General features: G+C 38.9%; 1 protein-coding gene across 2 annotated transcripts in view; it reads left to right on the top strand.

Moving 5' to 3' along the window:
* LOC125917249 (E3 ubiquitin-protein ligase NEDD4) overlaps positions 1 to 21545 on the top strand; it is an 87231-nt gene that overhangs the window by 60110 nt on the left and 5576 nt on the right. For both annotated transcript variants that reach the window (XM_049623500.1, XM_049623499.1), the window contains exons 8-23: positions 121 to 186; positions 2794 to 2913; positions 4399 to 4599; positions 7151 to 7231; positions 7453 to 7507; positions 7601 to 7659; positions 8707 to 8772; positions 12594 to 12823; positions 13767 to 13888; positions 13984 to 14054; positions 15527 to 15622; positions 15954 to 16027; positions 16367 to 16427; positions 19439 to 19498; positions 19581 to 19688; positions 20306 to 20402. In XM_049623500.1, coding sequence (XP_049479457.1) covers positions 121 to 186; positions 2794 to 2913; positions 4399 to 4599; positions 7151 to 7231; positions 7453 to 7507; positions 7601 to 7659; positions 8707 to 8772; positions 12594 to 12823; positions 13767 to 13888; positions 13984 to 14054; positions 15527 to 15622; positions 15954 to 16027; positions 16367 to 16427; positions 19439 to 19498; positions 19581 to 19688; positions 20306 to 20402 — 1567 coding nt within the window. The remainder of the gene's footprint in view (positions 1 to 120; positions 187 to 2793; positions 2914 to 4398; positions 4600 to 7150; positions 7232 to 7452; positions 7508 to 7600; positions 7660 to 8706; positions 8773 to 12593; positions 12824 to 13766; positions 13889 to 13983; positions 14055 to 15526; positions 15623 to 15953; positions 16028 to 16366; positions 16428 to 19438; positions 19499 to 19580; positions 19689 to 20305; positions 20403 to 21545) is intronic.

The raw sequence follows: 21545 nt of genomic DNA, 5'->3' as shown, positions 1-21545 counted from the left end.
ACAGAGTCTCTACGGTCACTCTTCCTTCTGCCCCCTCATGCCCACCCCCACACTTTATCTGCCATTCAGAGACAAATCACAAACCTAAAGCTATTGTCACTCCTTCTTCTTTTTTATAAGAATCATTCCAGCAGAAGAGGCAGCTTACAAGCCTATACTTTTGAGGAGCAGCCTACACTTCCTGTGGTGAGTTTTATCCTCTCCCCTCATTGTCAATAAAAATAAGAAACTCAAGAACTTTTTTTTTTTTTTTTGGACATTGAATATGAACATTTGACTGCCTAGTAATGAACCAATCCAGCACAGAATCTAGGTTCTTGGAGATAAGGTTCAGGGGAGGGGAACTGGGGGAGGTAGACCTTTTAGAGACAAAACGGGAGAACTCTGTCTCCCACAGTAAGAAAGCAAAGTGTCCGCACTGGTGACCGTGGGTGATATCCAGGCTGTGGCGCTGTGCTGGCTGGAGGTGGTCTGCAGGCAGCATTCAATTCGAGATTGTGGTGTCCAGCTGCCGCTACTCTGTGCACTGGCCCCTGCCACCCAGCAGCGGTGTCTTCCCCATACATGAAGCATCACATTGGGGCTCAGTCACGTGGACAGGTCTGCACTGGTATCGGCAAGCTCCGTGGCCAGGTTGGGTGGAGTTCATCAGCCCTTTGCTCTCCTTTCCCTTCACACTCATGTCCACATCTACTGAGGCCCCTGCCTCCTTCTCAGTAGGGTTCCCAGCCGTGGCCTTGACCCAGGCTCTGACCTTAACAGCCTCATGCCTTGAACGTTGACTTCCCTTTGGCCTCCCCACCCCATCCCTTTCCTGACTCAACTCTCAATACTTTTGAGTTTATCTCCCCTTTACACAGCCCCTGCTTGTGTTTGAAACCAAATGAAAATGCCCAGGCTCCCAGCCCCCTCAGCCTACCCTCCTCCTCATCCACCGACAGGAACCTCCTGCTGCCTTCACCCCGTCCCTGCTTTTTCTTCAAAACAGGCGGCCCCCTTTCCTGATCCTCTTCCTCCTCTGTGTCTTATGCATTCCATTTCCCCACTTAGAATGTCTCCTCACCTTTTTCACCATTTGTAATTTTGAATGGCAGTCTACACATTAATTTTGAAAAGTGAGGATTGTTTTTGCTTTTATGGAAATTCCAGCATAGGGTTGCAGAGGCTCAAATTTCCTTGACCCAAGAGTGGTTCATCCATCTAAAAAGGTGGCCCTGCACGAATAGAGAGACACAATCCTGTGCTGAGGAAGGGTGGCGGGGGTGGGGGGTGGGGGGGCACATACCTGTGCAATTGGCCCAGTCAGTGGCCACTCTCTCTACAAGAGAGTGGATGCCACAGAAAGACTGACCTCACCAGCCTCACTCTCACTATTGCCATTTGCCTGGCTTCCTCCATTAGACTGGAGCCTGCTTAAGCGGAGATCCATGGTATTTCTCTCTCTGTGCTTTGTAATGTCCTCATACAAGGGAAATGTTGCATTTCTAATTGACTGACAGGCATTCATCCTAGAAACAATTTTAGTGCATCAAATGAGCGACAGAATCTAGAGGTGATTTATATTCTTCTGTACTTACATGTAGTTCTGTTTTTATTTGTACTAGAAAAGCAATTTCCATACCTTTTTCTTCTCAATATATCGATAAGGTTTTTTAACAGTTTTCTTGAGGTATAATCTGCATACCATAAAATCCCCTCACTTTTAAGTGTGCAAATGAAGGAATTTTAGTAAAGTTCTACAGTTGTATGAACATCACCACTATCAAGTTTAAGAACCCTTCATCACCCCAAAAAGTTCCCTCAGTCCCAGCACCCGCTCCCAGCCCGGGTAACCACTCATCTGCTTTCTGTAGCTACACTTTTGCCTTTTCTAGAAATTTCGTATAAGTGGAATCATACAGTATTGTAGTTTGATGTCTGGCCTCTTTCACTTAACATGATGTTCCTGAGATTTAAACATGCTGTGGTTGAATATCTCAGTAGTTCATGATATTCTATTGTGTACATGTATCTAATACATTTCATTTACCTACCCACCACTATTGGACCTTTGTTAAACTGGGCAACTTTAAATTCCATTATTTTGTAGACTTAACAGCTCATCATAACTATGAGCAACGTATATCTAGCTCCCGTGTGTCTGGGGAGAGTGTATCTGGTGAACAGACCAATGATGGTAGTTTTTATGTATAAGACACATTGGGAAACCAGGCCAAACCTTGACGAATCCAAAAAGGAAGACCAAATTTGGACTATTTTAAGTAAATCTGGAAATAATCAGATCTCTTTGTTCATTAGTAATAAACTTGCAAGTAGCCACTCCCCAGCCCTTACAGAAAGAAGGCCAGGGCAATTTTGACTCAGCACACATGGGTGATAAATTCTGTAGTTAGACTACCTAGTTCAGATCTCAGCTCCATATTAACAATGTATCTGTTAGGAAATTACCCCAATTTTCTAAGCCTCAATTTCCTTGTAAATAAAAATGGGCTACTAATAGCAATTATCTCATTGAGATTTGTGTGGAGGTTAAATGACAGGATCTGTGTTAAAGCATTTAGTGTGTGGTTATCACTAGTGTCATGGTTTATTAATGTTGGCATCACTCTCATCATCGTGGTCTGTTCTTTTTTTTTTTAAGTAAAATGTTGTATACTTCATTTCATACACCTTAAAATATAATTTAAAACTCACTTCATTTTAAAGAGAGATAGCAGTGAGAAAAGGATGTGGTCCTTTTAAAAGAATTGCTTTTTAATTAATATTCAGTTTTCCTATTCTTCTTCACTTTAGCTTTTGCCTACTTCATCTGGATTACCACCAGGTTGGGAAGAAAAACAAGATGAAAGAGGAAGATCATATTACGTAGATCACAATTCCAGAACTACTACCTGGACAAAGCCCACTGCACAGGTACCCTGCAATCTATCTGTTAACTTGCCTTCTTACATAATTTAAGCCATCACATTCCTATAGAAGCTGTTACATCACTTTGTAGTATATACTGGATGCTGCTAGCATCTTCTAATTGTTTGCCGGCATTGGCTACCATTTCCTACAGAGCTCCAGTATACATGGTTACCACTGGTTACCATGTAAAACAAGTCCAACTGGGAATAAAAGGACAGATTGATGATCAAAATTATTTGGGTTGATTGGGTCATTTTGTTATTTGAATGCTTAAAGACCATTATTTTGTTAAAAGATAATCTTAGTGATGATTAGGACCCGTTTAAGAAATTTGTGACGATGACACTTTGTCCTGCCAACAGTAAATGCCTTTGGTGATATTTCCTTGTAAGTGTTTAGAAAAAAGTTTATTTTATCTTTTTTTAAAGTTTATTTTATCTTATCACCATTTCTCTTACTGAGAAATTTTTTAACACTGAAAAGTACAGAGAATAAACAGGCAAACACCCATCTTCTTAACACCCAGAATTTACCAGCATTAACAAATTACCATATTTGTTTCTAGACATTTTAATTCTTAAAATAAAATCTTACAGATAAAAAACTAAATTCATTTTAGCCAAACACTTGGTCCCACTACCCAGAGGGAACACCATATTAAGTCTGTTGGGTATTCTTCCAGTATTTATTTATTTATTTACTTACTTATTTATTTATTTATTTAGGCTTAAACAAACAGAAATTTCTTTCTCGTAGTTCTGGAGGCTGGGAGGCTGGGAGGCTGGGAGGCTGAGGTGAGAGTGCAGCATGATGGGTCCTGGTGAGGGCCCACCTCTGGGCTGCAGACTTCCATCTTCTTGCCTTGTCCTCACACAGTTCTTCCAGTCTCTTCCACACACTTACATAGAGAACTAATCAGTGCAAAGTAGTGCTTATGTTCCTGTGTTTCAAATTTTGCCAAGATGTCCTATGACATAACTCTAAATCTTTTTTTTGTGCAACGTTATTTTAAAATCCTATCCCTGCTGTTTTACATATCGATCCAGTGTGTTTAACAACTGCCTAATATTTCATCATATGAATATGTTACTTTTCCGTTATCCATTTCTACAGTGGATATTTGCCATTCATTTTGTGTGCCCAGCATTCAAAGCCACTTCTACATATGGGGAATCCCCCACTTTGTGCGTTTTTTGGGCAAGCGGAGACAACCTCCTCTAACTGGCACCGTGGCTTCCCTTGCAGTTGGGTCACATCCCTCTGACCTAGCTTCCTCAGTACAGACTTGGACTGTGACCACCATCTTACTGCTCAAGAATTAGCTGAGAAATTATAAAAGTTATTTTAAAAACAAAGTTTGACAAAACATTTTAGGAGAAAAGTGAGTCTGTAGTGTTTAGATCTATGTTTGCAGGTTGTTCCCTTTTAACCGCAGCTATTTGTGTGTTCTCTGGAAAACATGACAACATGACTTAATTAATGTGCTAGGCCGCCGTGGAGACAGGTCAGCTGCAGCCCGGCCAGGGTGCCACACGCCCTCAACCACAGGTCCTCCCGAGTGATTCAGCACAGCAGGTGACCCAGCCAGCTGAAATGGAGCAAGGATTCCTTCCTAAAGGCTGGGAAGTCCGGCATGCACCAAATGGGAGGCCTTTCTTTATCGACCACAACACGAAAACCACTACCTGGGTAACTTTAATACTCTCTGGTTTGAATTTAGAACAACAGTCTTACCTCTTATGTACAGTTCTCCATAACCTTTAGGGTACATTAATATAACCTACATTTCCTACTGTTCATTTTAAGATATGCTGAATTCTTAACAGTATTATTTCTTCTCAAGATATATTTATGCCCATTTTTAATATTTTTAGGGATTGTCATGGAAACACACTTCCTGTTTTGTTTTTAATTCACTAGACATTAAACCTTAGGAAGATATCTAGTAATAATCCTTTACCTTTATATGTTGCTTTGTAGTTCCAAAGTACTTTTGAACCCATATCTCATTTAATTCCCAGAAAACCTTGGGGAGGCTAGGTAGAATAGTAGTTTTATTTGAAGATAAGCCTTAAAGTTTTATTGCAGTTGGTTCACCACTAATAGAAAACTTACGGAAAATCAGGAACAGATGACTAGATTTTGGTTAATTTACTTAAAAGACCCAAGTACCTTAATGAAACTAAAATATTTTAATAAATTATGTAATAAAATCATATTAAAACAATAATGTATATAAATTAACCCAAATAAATTGAATTTTGTTCTTTTTTCAGCAATTTGAATTGACTTTAATAACCTTTTTGAGCTTACCTTCCTAGCTTTAAAAAAAATATTAATAAATTAACACTGACAGACAGGTGCCAAAAAGCATGCTCAGGGCCTCAGAAATAACACGTGGTTTAGTTTAATGCCTCTTTAATTCAGCAGTTATTATTTAGAGAAGAACCCTATGTAGTGACACAATCCCTAAAGAGTAGGGCAAAGTACTCTGGATGGTTTCTGTGATGGAGGTGAAGCTTTAACACTGATCCTACTCTGAGATCTGAGAACTGAATATTGTAGCCTGGGAATGATAGGTTTTCTTTCTTTCTTTTTCTTTCTTTCTTTCTTTCTTTCTTTCTTTCTTTCTTTCTTTTTACTTTTTAATTTTTTTAAATATAATTTATTGTCAAATTGGTTTCCATACAACACCCAGTGCTCATCCCAAAAGATGCCCTCCTCAATGCCCATCACCCACTTTCCCCTCTCCCCCACCCCCCATCAACCCTCAGATTGTTCTCAGTATTTAAGGGTCTCTTATGGTTTGCCTCCTTCCCTCTCTGTAACTTTTTTTTACCCCTTCTCCTCCCCCCTGGTCTTCTGTTGAGTTTCTCAGGATCCACATATGAGTGAAAACATGTAGTATCTGTCTTTCTCTGCCTGACTTATTTCACTTAGCGTGATACTCTCCAGTTCCATTCACGTTGCTACAAAAGGCCATATTTCATTCTTTCTCGTTGCTAAGTAGTATTCCATTGTATATACAAACCACATCTTCTTTATCCATTCATCAGTTGATGGACATTTAGGCTCTTTCCATAATTTGGCTATTGTTGAAAGTGCTACTATAAACATTGGGGTACAAGTGCCCCTATGCATCAGCGCTCCTGTATCCCTTGGGTAAATTCCTAGCAGTGCTATTGCTGAGTCATAGGGTAGATCTATTTTTAATTTTTTTGAGGAACCTCCACACTGATTTCCAGATTGGCTGCACCAGTTTGCATTCCCACCAACAGTACAAGAGGATTGCCATTTCTCCACATCCTCGCCAACATCTGTTTTTCCTGAGCTGTTAATTTTAGCCACTCTGACTGGCGTGAGATGATATCTCAGTGTGGTTTTGATTTGTATTTCCCTGATAAGGAGCAACGTTGAGCATCTTTTCACGTGCCTGTTGGCCATCTGGATGTCTTCTTTAAAAAAGTGTCTATTCATGTCTTCTGCCCATTTCTTCACTGGATTATTTGTTTTTTGGGTGTGGAGTTTGGTGAGTTCTTTATAGATTTTGGATACTAGCCCTTTGTCTGATATGTCATTTGCAAATATTTTTTCCTATTCCGTTGGTTGCCTTTTGTTTTGTTGATTGTTTCCTTTGCAGTGCAGAAGCTTTTTATCTTCATGAGGTCCCAAAAGCTCATTTTTGCTTTTAATTCCCTTGCCTTTGGAGATATGTCAAGTAAAAAATTGCTGCGGCTGAGGTCAGAGAGGTTTTATCCTGCTTTCTCCTCTAGGGTTTTTGTGGTTTCCTGTCTCACATTCAGGTCCTTCATCCATTTTGAGTTTATTTTTGTGAACGGTATAAGAAAGTGGTCTAGTTTCAATCTTCTGCATGTTGCTGTCCAGTTCTCCCAGCACCATTTGTTAAAGAGACTGTCCTTTTTCCATTGGCTATTCTTTCCTGCTTTGTCAAAGATTAGTTGGCCATACATTTGTGGGTCCAATTCTGGAGTCTCTATTCTATTCCATTGGTCTATGTGTCTGTTTTTGTGCCAATACCATGCTGTCTTGATTACAGCTTTGTAATGATAGGCTAAACTATCATTTCACAGATGCAGCAAACGAAGTAAAAGTAGACTTTTAAAAGAGAATATCTTAAATATCAATTGGCATTAGAAAATATATTAACAGATTGACTTCCTTGATTTTAAAATTTGTGTGTGTGTGTGTGTTGTTTTCTTTATTTACTTTACAAAAAAAGGAAGATCCAAGACTGAAAATTCCAGCTCATCTGAGAGGAAAGACATCACTTGATTCTTCCAATGATCTGGGGCCTTTACCTGTAAGTTTGTAGAACTGCTAGCCGTCTAACTTGGCTGTCTCCAGCGTTTCGTATTTTGGAATACAGTAGTTCTTTCACAACTATAAGTAATGTTATTTTAAAGTGTTGATGCCTTCTATGAAGAATGGAATATGGAAATTAACTGTGTAACCAATGCTGGTTTTTTGCCCATACATCTAAAACCCTTTTCTAAAATAATTGAAATACATTCTTCATTATAGCCAGGATGGGAAGAAAGAACTCATACAGATGGAAGAATCTTCTATATTAATCACAGTATGTGCAATAGGATTTTTTATTACATTATTTTTTGTAGTATTGAATGTTGCACAAGTTAATAAACAACATGTTTTTTCTCACCTTCTTCAGATATAAAAAGAACACAATGGGAAGATCCCCGGTTGCAGAATGTAGCAATAACTGGACCAGTAAGTCTCTTTATATGGGTATGCTCTGATGGGATTGTCCTCTCACCTGTCTTTTCAAGGGTGAATGGTCAAGGACATAATCCTACAGACTTTGAGAGGAAAACACGTCTGCAATTCTGTCCTCTCCCACCACCCCCACTCCAGGTTTCAATGGTTTGAAAAGAGGTATAAACTCATTGTCCTTACCCTTTCAATACACTTAGGAGACTAGTGAGGAGACTAGGTAGTCAAATGCCAAGGCAGTCGGCCCCTGTCCTCAGGCTGGTACTTGCCACTGCCTGAAAGAGAATGTTGGCAATCCTCAGCAGATCAGAGAGGAGCCAAGAATGTGCCAGGGGAGAAAGTAGACAGCACCCTACCAACTCCAAAGGCGTGTCTTGAACTTTTTGGTAGAAATTACTGTAAACACTGACATATAAAATACTTACATTTAAGTATAAATATTATTGTGTATGATGTTTATACTGCTCTTCAGTCAGTTTAATGATAAGAGAGTCATTTTCTTCTTTTATATAGCTACTTATTCCATTTTTAGTTTTGAGATCTTCATTATTTTCTAGTTCACTAAAACAAGTGAAATTGAATATCCTGTTCTTTCAGACTACTCTTTAGTCTCCATGTTTAGTCTTTTTAAATAATGGGTAAAAAAGGCAACTCCTCAGAGTTCAAGGAAAAAGTACATTTTTCAAATTGTTCCCTTAATGGAGAAATCACTTTGAAGGTCTCTTTAGAAATGGAAATTTTCATTTCTAATATTTCTCTACTTGGAAGAAATTTCCTGTTTCTGGCTTTTTGCATTTCAAGAATATTGCATGATGAAAATTACAGCCGTGGGAATTGCTGAATACAATTTAATCTTAAACAGAGAAATTAAAATTTTTAAAGTTTTGTATTTGTTTTTCTGCAAATTAAACTTTTTCTTTCCAAATATTCTCTTTTAATGCCTTTAACTTATGTTCATAAAATATCCAGAGGGGAACTTTTAAAATTGTTCCAGAATAAAAACAACCTAAACCTTTTTTATTTTTCCAAAATTTTCAACTCAAGGCAGTGCCCTACTCCAGGGATTACAAAAGAAAGTATGAGTTCTTCCGAAGAAAGTTGAAGAAGCAGGTTAGTTATATTTATATTGAGTTCTTGGGAATGATTGTTCTGTACACTGAAAGTGTGGGACATGCACTTTTAAAAGTAAAAATAGAGAATTTATTCTCTATTTTAACAACTTTGAATAGTTTCTTATGTGGAAAGCTTGCTTTTTCTTGACTACTCAATGTTACATGTCATTAGAGACCACAATTATATTGTGTTTCCTTATTTTTCAAGATATCTTGTAATATAGAACAATAGTATTAAAGTTTGCTCTTAAAGAGCTCTAACCTGGTTTCCTAGTGGGGTTTGTGGAGCTTGGGATTCAATCTGAGCAAGAGCAGTTCAGGAGATGATCCCCCAGCCTGGTCTCTGATTGTGTAGGAGGGCTCTCTAGATTCCTTTTCTGCTTGGACTGTTGTTTTCCAGTGACAGTTATTCATTCCCTACAACTTCAAATACAACCTACCTCTTCAAAATTTGAAAATACAACTGTGATTGAAACAGTGCTCTTGTTGCTGGTCTCCTTCTGCTTATCAGATGTGTTTAGTATACTTTTTTTTTCCATCACTACAAATTTAATATTTGGAACTAAACTCATCATCTGCCCATCTATTTCATTTCTGTTGGTGATGACCGTTTTGTAATGCCTTTCTAATTTGCTCATACTTTTCCCCTTTCCCTGCAGTTTAGGAATACTGCCACTAGGTGGCTATATTGGGTTACACTTTCTTGTGTTCTAAGCCGGAAGCCTGCTTTTCCAAAGATTCAAGATGGTGGGTGTGCTACCACAGATTTTTTCATCCAAAACTTAACAAAGAATGAAATATAATAGTTGTTTAGTGAAAATATTTTGTGTCTTAATTAAAGCCTAAAACATCAGCAACTTTTTAACTCATCTTCAATACTGACTGTGTAAAAATTCCTCTGGAAATTTGTCTTCTGCTTCTTAAAATTCTTTGGGATATTAAGACTGTTGATCTATTGGTCTGGTAAATATTTTCACTCTTAATGAAAATGTGCTCATAGAATAGAAGCTCTAGCTTCTCCACTTGCCACTCTGAACTCTTTCAAATATATTACAGTATCTAACTGTTGATGTCTTCCAGGCAGCAGGAGATATGGAACAAAGCCTTCATAAACAGGTCACAGAACACAGAAACCACAATGAAAGCAGTAATACTTATTAGGCTCTCACTGCATATCAGACATTCTTCTTAGCAATTTACATGTATTCATGTAAAATCTATACTAACTGTATAAGGAAGGGACTGTTATTATCACATTTTGTAGGTGACTAAACTGAGGCACAGAGAGATTTGGTAATGTGATCAAGTCCCATGGTAATTAGTGGCAAAGCCAGACAAGTGGTCTAGCTCCACAGTCCGTGTGCTTGATCAAAATTACATATATTGGTGATTAAGAGAGAAAGTTACCCAGAATGCAACAAAGGCATATAAAGAGATAAAAACATGAAAGAAAGGTTAAGAAACATGGAGTTATTCCAGAAGGAGAGACTCAAGAGCATGAGGAAGAGTCTAAGAACCTGCATCCTTAGTTTATCAAAAAGTCCCTAGTAGGATTTAAAAAATAAAATTCGTATCAGACACGTTACAGCAAAAGAGCAGAACACAAAACAAATAAAAATGTTTAAAAACTATCGCTACAAAGCCCTGAGTTGTCTTTAACCTTTTCCTCTTACCATCTCGTTAGTTAGGAACAAGGGTGGCTAATCATTATTGAGCTCACCACGCGCCAGATACCAACTAAGCACATGAAATGCATTATCCCATTAAGTTCTGAAACAGCTCCATGGGATGACTATTATTATTGTCCCAACTTACAGATGAAGAAATTAATCCTAGAAAAGATATGTGAAATGGAGCTGGGATTTGAACACCAGACCCTGACCCCAGAATCCACACTCTGGTCCACTACTCAGCCCAAACAGGGAAGTTGCTCCTCCTGCCGTCTGTCTCTTCCATTGCCATCCCTCTCTCACAGGGTCTGTTTCAGGGTCCTTAACTGATTGGTGTGCCTCTTCTCTCTCCTTTTATTTTACCCCCCCAAAAATTTTTTTTAAGTTTATTTTGAGAGAGAGCACACAAGCTGGAGTGAGGGAGAGGTAGAGGGATGTGGAGAGAAAGAATCCCAAGCAGGTTCCACTCTGTCAGTGTAGAGCCCACTGTGGGGCTTGAACTCACAAACTGTGAGATCATGACCTGAGCTGAAATCAAGAGTCCAATGCTTAGCCCACTGAGCCACCCAGGCACCCATTGTCTCTCCTTTTAAAACCACCCTCTACTCCACCCCGTCAGCCTCTGAGAACAATCTGATCTTGCAACCCCCTGCTCAGCAGTTTTCCCAGTCAGCACCCCTGCTTCCTACACTCTGACCCCAGGTGACTTTTCACCTTCTCTTCTCACTGCAACCCCTTCCCTCCTTTCTGCTCCCTCTCGCTGTTAAATACATGAGACTCCCCTGTGTGCTCTTCCCTTGGCCTGCTGCTCCTCAGGCCTTCCCTCCCTCTCCCTCTCCCTCTCCCTCTCCCTCTAGTCAGGACTTGCTCTTAAAGCCTCCTGGATCACCTCCCTTGCAATTAATATAGCTCAGTCTTTTAGGTCCCACCAAACATGGCTTATATCTTTATTATTAGCAGTTTTCTTACTCTTGCAAGTCTCAGGATTAGTAACATTTACATTTGTTTCTCACACGCAAACGGGATTATAAACTCCTTGAGGAAGGAACCATATCTTATACCACATTTTTATTCTTTTTACCTCCCATCCCCATTACCATAGCTACATAGCATGCGGTCTGGCCCAGAGCATGTGGCTGCCCAAGAGCAGGCCCTCAGTAAATGCTAGGCTGCACAGATGCCTAGTGTCTAGTCTAAAAGTGTTTTTCTCCAATATTGCCTTTATTTTTAAGTGCGTAAGCAGCAGAGGAAACTGCCTATATTATGCTCATATTGCTTATAAAAACTGCCTATATTACTATGTTTCTGTAGGGCTTTCCATTTTCCCTAAACATCTTAAGAGTGAAATTGATTTTTTTCCATTAGAATAAACTCTCTTGCCTTTTTTTGAAGTGACAAAATTTTCTCTTATGGGTTTCCACTTGCACATTGTTCACAAAGCACTCAAGAGTGAAATATTCATATATCTTTTTATAAAATTTACAGTAAGATCTGCCTAAAAGCATAGTTATCTACATTTGTCACATAAGAAAAGGACATACAAAGAAATCAATGAGACAGCAGAGACTTGAGAGCTAAGACTTTCTTAACTTCTGTCTTCAGTTTCTTCATCTATAAAATGGAGATTATATTAATAGCTTCTTCATTGTGTTGTTATGAGGAGTAAATGAGTTCACCCATTAAAATGCTGGGAACCATGCCTGGGACAGTCTGTAAATGTTAGTGCCTATTAATGAGTGTGGCAGGAGAGGCTCCAAGGAAGAAAGGTGGAGGTTGGGAAAAACCCTGAACCAACGGGCAGGCAGCAAATAGCAGGCATTGGCTAGACTGTAGGTCGCAGGATGGTATTGGAACTTAATATAGAAACGACTGCTCATGAAATGCCTTCATTGTGAGCATTATTGCCACTATCAGTAACTGCCTCTTCCAGTATAAAAATCAAAAGTCTATATTGTTATGTAATTAGAGAAAAATGTGTGAATTCTTTTATACCATAAAGGAAATATGAGGCGATATTCCTAGTCATGTGTTCCCTAATAAAGGGTCTTGGGCACAAGGTAGAACACAATGATTTTATTTCCATGAGAAATAAATTTGCCATCATGTTGAATTGATTTAAAGCATACGTCTCTCTTCTCTGGGTTTTCAGAATGACATTCCAAACAAATTTGAAATGAAACTTCGCCGTGCAACTGTCCTTGAGGACTCTTACCGGAGAATTATGGGTGTCAAGAGAGCAGATTTTCTCAAGGCTAGACTGTGGATTGAGTTCGATGGTGAAAAGGGATTAGATTATGGAGGAGTGGCCAGAGAATGGTTCTTCTTGATCTCAAAGGAAATGTTTAACCCTTATTATGGGTTGTTTGAATATTCTGCTACGTAAGTATCTTCACAATAACTGTATTCACAATGACAGAAAAAAAAATCACCTGGGTGGCTCAGTCGGTTGAGCATCCAACTCTTGATTTCAGCTCAGGTCATAATCCTGGGGTCATGGGATAGAAGAGCCCCGCATCAGGCTCTGCACTGTAGGTGGAGCCTGCTTGGGATTCTCCCTCTCTCTCTGCTCCCCTCCCCTGCTCGCTTCTCTCTCTCCTCCTCTCCCCTGCTCACGCCCTCCTTAAAATATAATTAAAAAAAAAAAATGAAAGTAACAAAGACGTTCTATGATGCAAGGAAATGTGTGTTAAAATGTGCCAGAAAGGGGAGACTATAACTAATGTTGTTTCAGAAATAACTCTGTAAAAAACTGTGGTAAAATATGCATAACATGAGATTTACCATTTTAACCATTTTAAGTGTGCAGTTTAGCAGCATTAAGCACCTTCACAAGGTTGTGCAATTGTCACCACCATCCATCTCCTGAATTTTCTCATCATCCCAGACTGAAACTGTACCCATTAAACACTAATTCCCTTGTTCCCTGGAAGTCACCATTCTGCCTCTGTGTGAATTTGACTACTCTAGTTACTTCATTTAAGTGGAATCATACAGTATTTTTCCTTTTGTAACTGACTTATTTCATCAGCATAATGTATTTAAGGTTCATCCACAGCATAGCATATTTTCTTTCTTTTCGAGGCCCATTACATGAGAGGAATACCACATTTTGTGTATCCATTCTTCTATTGATGAACATTTGGGTTGTTTCCACCCTTTGACAGAAATGACTATTTTTAAAACCATTAAATCCAGTGGTCTAATGTGGTTCTAATAGAAGTAAACAACTCCAAAAAGAGAGAGCTAATTTATAATTATTTGTCATATTAAAATTTTTATATGAAGTGTGGAGAGGAGCATTTAAATGTGGCTGTCTTTACAGGGATAATTATACCCTGCAGATAAATCCAAACTCTGGATTGTGTAATGAGGATCACCTCTCTTACTTCAAGTTTATTGGCCGGGTAGCGGGAATGGCAGTTTATCATGGCAAACTGTTGGATGGTTAGTATTAAGCATAAAACTTTTTTTTTTAAGTAAAATTATCTTATTTCTTTCATTTGGTAATCATTTTTCAATATATTTTATTTTTTTGAAAGGTTTTTTCATCCGCCCATTTTACAAGATGATGCTACACAAACCAATAACACTTCATGATATGGAATCAGTGGTATGTCTTTTTCACTTATAATGTGGAGAAAGTATGATTTAACAAGCAACTGGTTATTTTAAAGTTAGAATTTAATGATGAAATTAAGATTATCGTGTTCTAAATTATAAACACATATTTTCCCCAGCATTCTGTTATGAAAATTTTCTAACACATAATAAAAGTTTAAAAATTTTACAGTGGACAGGGGCACCTGGGTGGCTCAATTGGTTGAGCATCTGACTTCGGCTCAGGTCATGATTTCATGTTTCCTGAGTTTGAGCCCCACATCAGGCTCACTGCTGTCAGCTCAGAGCCTGCTTGATATCCTCTGTCCCCTCTCTCTCCCCCCCTCCCCCACTTAAGTGCTCTCTCTCTCTCTTTCTCTCTCTCTCTCAAAATAAATATTTAAAAAAATTTTTATAGTGGACATATGTGCTCCACCGCCAAGATTCCATACTTGGCTTATTTTATTACATATCTATCCATCAGTTCCCCCATGTGTCCATCAATCCATCTTTTTTTTGTTTTTTGATGCATTTCAAATAATGTTACAATATCAGTAACTTCTCCCTAATTACTTCAATGTGCTATATACAACAAGTTTATGTATTTCTTGCATCAACATTTGAATTGTGATCTTTTATGATAAATGGCGTATATTTTCAAAATGGCAGTCCTTGTGGTTAGGCCACTATAAAGAAATGGAAACCTAAGGATTAAAGCCCTGACTATAGCCTTGCTACCTGTACTGAATAGCCTCATATACTGTGTGTACATATGGATTCCAAGATCTCTTCTTGGGTACCAAGTACATTTTTTATTCCTTTCTTAGGATACCTTATCAAGGTGGATGGTGTAATTCCTTATGACTCATAAGATTTTGGTTATTTGAGTTGTCTAATTGAGGTTCTGTATTTAATTTGAGGTTTTTCTTTAACTTGGGCCGGGTATGCATAACAACTTGCTCATAGCTTCTTAAACAGACTCTCAATTGGCCATATGAGAAAGGTGCTATGTGCTCCTGGGTATCCATGGAAGTTAGTACTCATCAGAAAACCATTTTATTTGACGCTTCAACTGGATAATAAAATCTGTACCTCCACTGCTGCTACATAGAAACAGATTTTCAAACTTTCAAACTGGACATCACTCAGAGGCACCTGGATGGCTCAGTTGGTTAAGCGTCTGACTCTCGATTTCGGCTCAGGTCATGATCTCATGGTTTGTGAGTTTGAGCCCTGCATTGGGCTCTATGCTGACAGTGCAGAGGTTGCTTGGGATTCTCTCTCCCTCCCTCTCTCTGCCCCTCTCTGCTCATGCTCTCTCTCTCTAGTTACTGCATTCTTTTTATATCACGTGTGTATAGGAAAAGATGTCCTACTGACTTTTCATCTTTTGTCCAAGTATTCAGACCCTCAGCATACTTTGTTTCCAGGTTCATGGGTTTTCTTGTTATGTACAAATTTTAAATATGCAATTTCCTCATCTAGGATAGTGAGTATTACAATTCACTAAGATGGATTCTTGAAAATGATCCAACAGAACTGGACCTCAGGTTTGTCATAGATGAAGAACTTTTTGGACAGGTTTGTAAATTTTGATTAATTAAAATGGTACATAAATTTTGCAACAACTGTTATAACTCAAGTTTAGAAGTTAAATAATTCATATTCTGAACACATTTCTGTGCTCTGTTTTTAAATTTATTTTCCAGTAACAAAAGCTGTCTCAGCAAGAATTTCTGCTTTCTTTGACATTTGACTCATTCCATGTTTATTTTAGTAAAACTAATATTTTAAGTTTTCTTAGCTTGTGAATGGATTTAATTTAAAACACTGTGTTTCTGGTATAACTATGATATGTATATTTTATTTTTTTCACTAAAATAACATATCAAGATATCATGCTTAATTTCAGACACATCAACATGAGTTGAAAATTGGTGGATCCGAAATTGTTGTCACCAACAAGAACAAAAAGGAATATATTTAGTAAGTATTTTGTTAGTAAGTATTTTATTATATTTAATAAATACTTTACTGGAAGTAACTTTGTAGTTCTTTGTGGGAAGACCTTTTGTATCTTCTTTCTCTTTCTTCCTTCATCACCAGAGTCTCAGTGTTCTTTTTTCTCTTTCTATTACAATGCCATATTATCCACTCATAATCACTTTTTTGCCTTGGGCTTACCTAGCCTTTATTTATTTATTTATTTGTTTGTTTGTTTGTTTATTTATTTATTTATTTATTTTGTTTCCAGCTGGAATAAATATATCTTAAATTTTTTCCTTGGTTCATGTGAAAAAAATGAAATGTTTTGTTTCTTTTTAGTCTTGTAATACAGTGGCGATTTGTAAACCGAATCCAGAAGCAAATGGCTGCTTTTAAAGAGGTATTCATTTACTTTCGTTTGTTCTTCTGTAATTTTAAAGTAAAATTCAGAAGTTTCAAGTATTGGGGCCCACCATGTCTGGGAAGAATTAATAGATGACTGGCTTTTAAAAATAATTTTTCATTATATTTTTATATTAAAAATATTAAAATGGACAGATGTTCAGTGTTAAAACTCAGTCATTGAAGAAGTGCATACAGTTAACATTGACAATCCCCCTTCATGTCAGTCCCCACTTCTCATCTTTTCCCAGTCATGACTGCTGCATCTTAAGCAATCTTAGGTGAATAAGAGTCAAGAGTGGGGAGTAGGGAGGGGCACCTGGGTGACTCAGTCAGTTAAGCCTCTGACTTCAGCTCAGGTCAGGATCTCATGGTTTTTGAGTTCGAACCCCACATCAGGCTCTGCGGTGACAGCATGGAACCTGCTTTGGATCTTCCCTCTCTCTCTCTCTCTGCTCCTCCCCTGCTCGCACTCTCTCTCTCTCTCAAACATTAAAAAAAAAAAAAAAGACTGCTGTAGGGATAGTGGAATATGCCACCTATTTTCCTACACGGGATCACACTATACATGTTGGTTTGTGACTTGCTTTCTTCTCTTATCAAATATTTATTGGAGATCCTTACATGTCAAGATGCATAACTACCCTTCCTTGTGCTTGGGGTGCATTTTATTCATAATGTAAATTCGTAAGTTATTTAAATTTCCCCCATTGGTGGACATTTAGGCTATTGTCAGTGCACTCATTTCTTTTTTTTTTTTTTTTCTTTTTTTTTTTTTTAACGTTTATTTATTTTTGAGACAGAGAGAGACAGAGCATGAACAGGGGAGGGGCAGAGAGAGAGGGAGACACAGAATCGGAAACAGGCTCCAGGCTCTGAGCTGTCAGCACAGAGCCCGACGCGGGGCTTGAACTCACAGACCGTGAGATCATGACCTGAGCCGAAGTCGGACGCTTAACCGACCAAGCCACCCAGGCGCCCCAGTGCACTCATTTCTTAAACTAACTTAAAATCTTCTGTTACATATTCATCAAGTACTTTTTTAATTTATTCAGTATCGAGCACTCACTATGTATGTGGTGCTGCACAAGGCAGAAAGACATAGGTCCTGCTTTAGAGGGCAGCGCATCTGGAGTGAAGTGGACAGAGGCAAGCTTGAAGTGCTTGGTAAGCACAGGGAAGAGCTGGAAAAGGGAAAGAGGAGGTGCAGGAAGGGATAGGGAAGGCCTAGAGGACCTGGCCAGCCGCACAGAAGAAGGCAATGTGTTCTAAACACAACGAATGGCACATGTAGTCTGGCAATAAGACAGACTGTGCACATGTTAGAGAAAATGCCAGCAATTCAAACACTGTTGAGGTGATGCAGGAGGTAGAACTAAGCTGGAAAGCTGAGCAATAGCAGGTTATGAAGGGTCTCTTTGCTAAACTGAAAACAGATGGAATTTAGGGTTTTTGTGGAAGGCGAATGAGGGGAAGGAAGGTGGCATTAAAGGCTGTTCTCCAGTAAAACAGCAGGATTCAATTTACATTTTAGACCATTCTGGAAGTGGTGGGTAGTGAGTTAGAGATGGGTGAGACTAGCAGCAGGGCCAGATGGGAAGGTGCTACGGGGATCCAGGTGAGAAAAAGGAAGTCAGGAGCTAAGGTGGTGTGGTAAGATAGCCGTGTGTGTATTTGAATGGCATTCCAAAGGGACAACTGGAGCTTAGTGTGCTTTAAAGGATGGAGATCTGGGGGGCAGCATGGATTTGGGAATCATCTGCTTATGTGCTCTGGAGCTGTGGACTAGGTAAGGCGGGAAATTGGAAAGAATGGTAAGAACAGCAAAAGTAGATGGCCACCGTGGAGATGTGGGAACACCAACATTGAAGGAATGAGCAGTAGAAAAGGAGACTTCGGAGCACCTGGGTAGCTCAGTCAGTTAAGCGACAGACTCTTGATCTCAGCTCAGGTCGCGATCAAGCCCCAGCTCTGTCAACACAAAGCCTTCTTGGGATTCTCTCTCTCCCTTCTCTATACCCCTCTCCTGTTTACACGCTCTCTCACCCTCTCTCTCTCTCTCAAAATAAATACACTTAAAAAAACACACACAGCAATATCTGGGTCATAACCCTGGACCTGGAGACTAATTCAGTTGGACCAGACATTGCTTTAAGAAAAAGAAAAAGGAAAGGAAACTTTGAAGGAAATTAGCAAATGCAGACAGAGGCACAAGAGAAAAACCACCAACAGCAGGCAAAGTTTCAAGAACAGAGGTGTGTTCGACAATATCATAGTGCGGATAAGTCAAATAAGATACAGAACTAGAAAGTGTTTATCAGAGTTAGCCCCAGAGCTGTCTTTGACTCTTTCCAGCACAGCTTCAGGGAAGCAGTGGCGGGCAGGTCAGATAGCAGTGGGTGGAGGCAGGGACAAGGGTGAGCGGGTGGGTTCAGTAATGTGTAATAACTTGGCAGTAAGGAGAAGAAAGACGGGTTTGCTTTTTTGTTGTATTTTTAAGGTAGATAGGCTTAAATAAATGTAAATGCATAAGGAGTGAGATAATAAAGGGAAGGAGGTTTAGTGAAATGAGCCCCTTGGGGAAGCAAATAAAGCACAGAGAGAAAGCAGTACCCGTCTCCACTGAGTGAGAAGGGGGCCACAATGGATTTCGGTGCTGGTTCGTACGTGGGAATGCAGAAGGCTGAGGGAATTCCATAAGCACCCCTATGTTCTCTTTCAAATAAAAATTATCTGCTGTAAAGAAGGGATGGAAGAGAAGGAAGCGGCTTGGGAAATGTGGGGAAGTTTCACAACAGCTGTTTTGAGGAATCAGTGAGAGAAAACAGACTGTGGACACATACATTTTCTTGCCAGTATTGAAATCTTGGTTAACTTAAGAAGCCATGGCTGGGTAGTGGTAGGGATCTCTGTGGATGTGGGATTTCTCCAGTAACAGCCCAGAAGCTGAAGTATAAGAATGAGGATCGACTCTGCTAACCAGGTTTTTAAATACATTCTTTCTACTAGGGATTTTTTGAACTAATACCACAGGATCTCATCAAAATTTTCGATGAAAACGAACTAGAGGTAAGAAACATTCTTACTTTAAAACAGGATTTTTATACTCATTATTTTTCTTGTCTACAGTTTGACTTTTCTTATTATGTAGCTTCTTATGTGTGGATTGGGAGATGTCGATGTGAATGACTGGAGAGAACACACAAAGTATAAAAATGGCTACAGTATGAACCATCAAGTGATACAGTGGTTTTGGAAGGTAATTGAAAGCTTCTGTTTCCATAAATTACTTTTCAATAGATTCAATCATGTTTAACCATACTAGTGGATTACACATAGATAACATCGATGATGTTGTTTTGTATACGTCTACCTTCTGGGTGTAGTTCCAACCTCCATAGGTATTTATAGATAAGTAAGTGTTCAGAATGTAGTAAATGGCAGTAACAGCTGCAATGAGTGCTTAGTTCCTTATTAACTTAGAAACTGTTTGAGAGCACTTGTAATAACCTACAGTGTATTCTCTGGGACTCCTGCATGGCTCCTTTAAATGTGATTTTCCATCTAATAGAGAAATGTGTATGCAACTCAATAATATCAGTAAATGTAATTTTTAAAAAGCCGTGACTCACATCCAAGAAGATATTTTTGTCACTTCATTAGAAGACTGTGATCTCATTCTAACGAGGTACCATGTAGCCTTGGAAGTGAAGTTTTAGAAACTTTATAGTCACCCATAAACATAAATGTAACTAACAGAAAGGTGTACATTTAATAACTGATCATGAATACCAAAAATTCTGACAGCATTCTTCAGGATAGTTGTGTTACTTTTGTTCCAGTGATATTCCTAAATGCTGTTTTTATCTTATTCAGGCTGTTCTAATGATGGATTCAGAGAAAAGAATCCGATTACTCCAGTTTGTCACTGGCACATCTCGTGTGCCTATGAATGGGTTTGCGGAACTATATGGTAAGGATTTTCCATAGATCACTTAAAAATGGAGTGATGCCATTTGTCTTTTCATTGCTGATTAGTTTTCAAGCTTCTATCATTTATACAAACATTTAGCTTAGTAAAAAGAATCAAGATCCTTAGATGATTTAATCAGACACACTGAAGTACACCAGAAGATACGCACACCTTCTAATCAGATACCAAAGGAAAAAGCATACAATGACTCGAGTTACTTTCTACTTTTGAGTTTTATTTTATATTTTTAAAGTTTATTTATTTATTTGGAGGGGGGGAGGGACAGAAAGAGAGAGAGGGAGAAAGAGAATCCCAAGCAGGCTCGAACTCACGAACCATCAAATCATGACCTGAGCCAAAACCAAAAGTTGGACACTTAACCGACTGAGCTACACAGGTGCCCCTCCAACCTTGAATTTTAAATTTGATTCCCACTGTATGTTCCATCACATAAAAAGCATTGTCTGTAGGGTGATAATTTAGGGCAACATGTAACGTCCCACAGAATGTTAGTAAGTGTACAAAAAAAAAGAAAATAAAGAGGGAAATACATTTGAGGGAAATACTAGACTAAACAAAGTTGAGTAGATTTCTTTGGGACTCGTTCAGAATCTTTACTATGAAAAAAAGGGGTTTCCAAAATGTATTTGATCATGGAATCCATGTGTATGTGCATTGGCATGTGTGATGTGCATGGTTGTGTTTTGTGCCTGCCTCTGTGTGTGTGTGTGTGTGTGTGTGTGTGTGTGTGTGTGTGTGTGGTGCATGTATATGTGGTAGTGATTAGAGGGTAGAGAATCTCATGAAACTACTATTCCTCAGCTTTGTAGGAAATGGCAGGACTGGTGACAAGACTGCACATATCTTTCATATTCAAAATAGTTACTATAAAGTGAAATTCTGCAGATCCTATCAAACTGTTTTCCGGTTGATACATCTCATAGCACTAGAGGTGTGTTTTGTAAAAATAACCACTGGGGCACCTGGGTGGCCGAGTCGGTTGAGCATCCAACTCTCAATTTCAGCTCAGGTCATGATCTCACTGTTCATGGGTTCAAGCCTCATGTCAGGGTCTGTGCTGACAATGCAGAGCCTGCTTGGGATTCTTTCTCTCCATCTCTCTCTGCCCCTCCCCCCACCACT

The sequence above is a fragment of the Panthera uncia genome, unplaced genomic scaffold (assembly GCF_023721935.1).
Source record: "Panthera uncia isolate 11264 unplaced genomic scaffold, Puncia_PCG_1.0 HiC_scaffold_162, whole genome shotgun sequence".
Lineage (NCBI taxonomy): Eukaryota > Metazoa > Chordata > Mammalia > Carnivora > Felidae > Panthera > Panthera uncia.
Note: the sequence above shows the minus strand (reverse complement) of the source record. Positions and strands in the feature narration are given on the sequence as shown.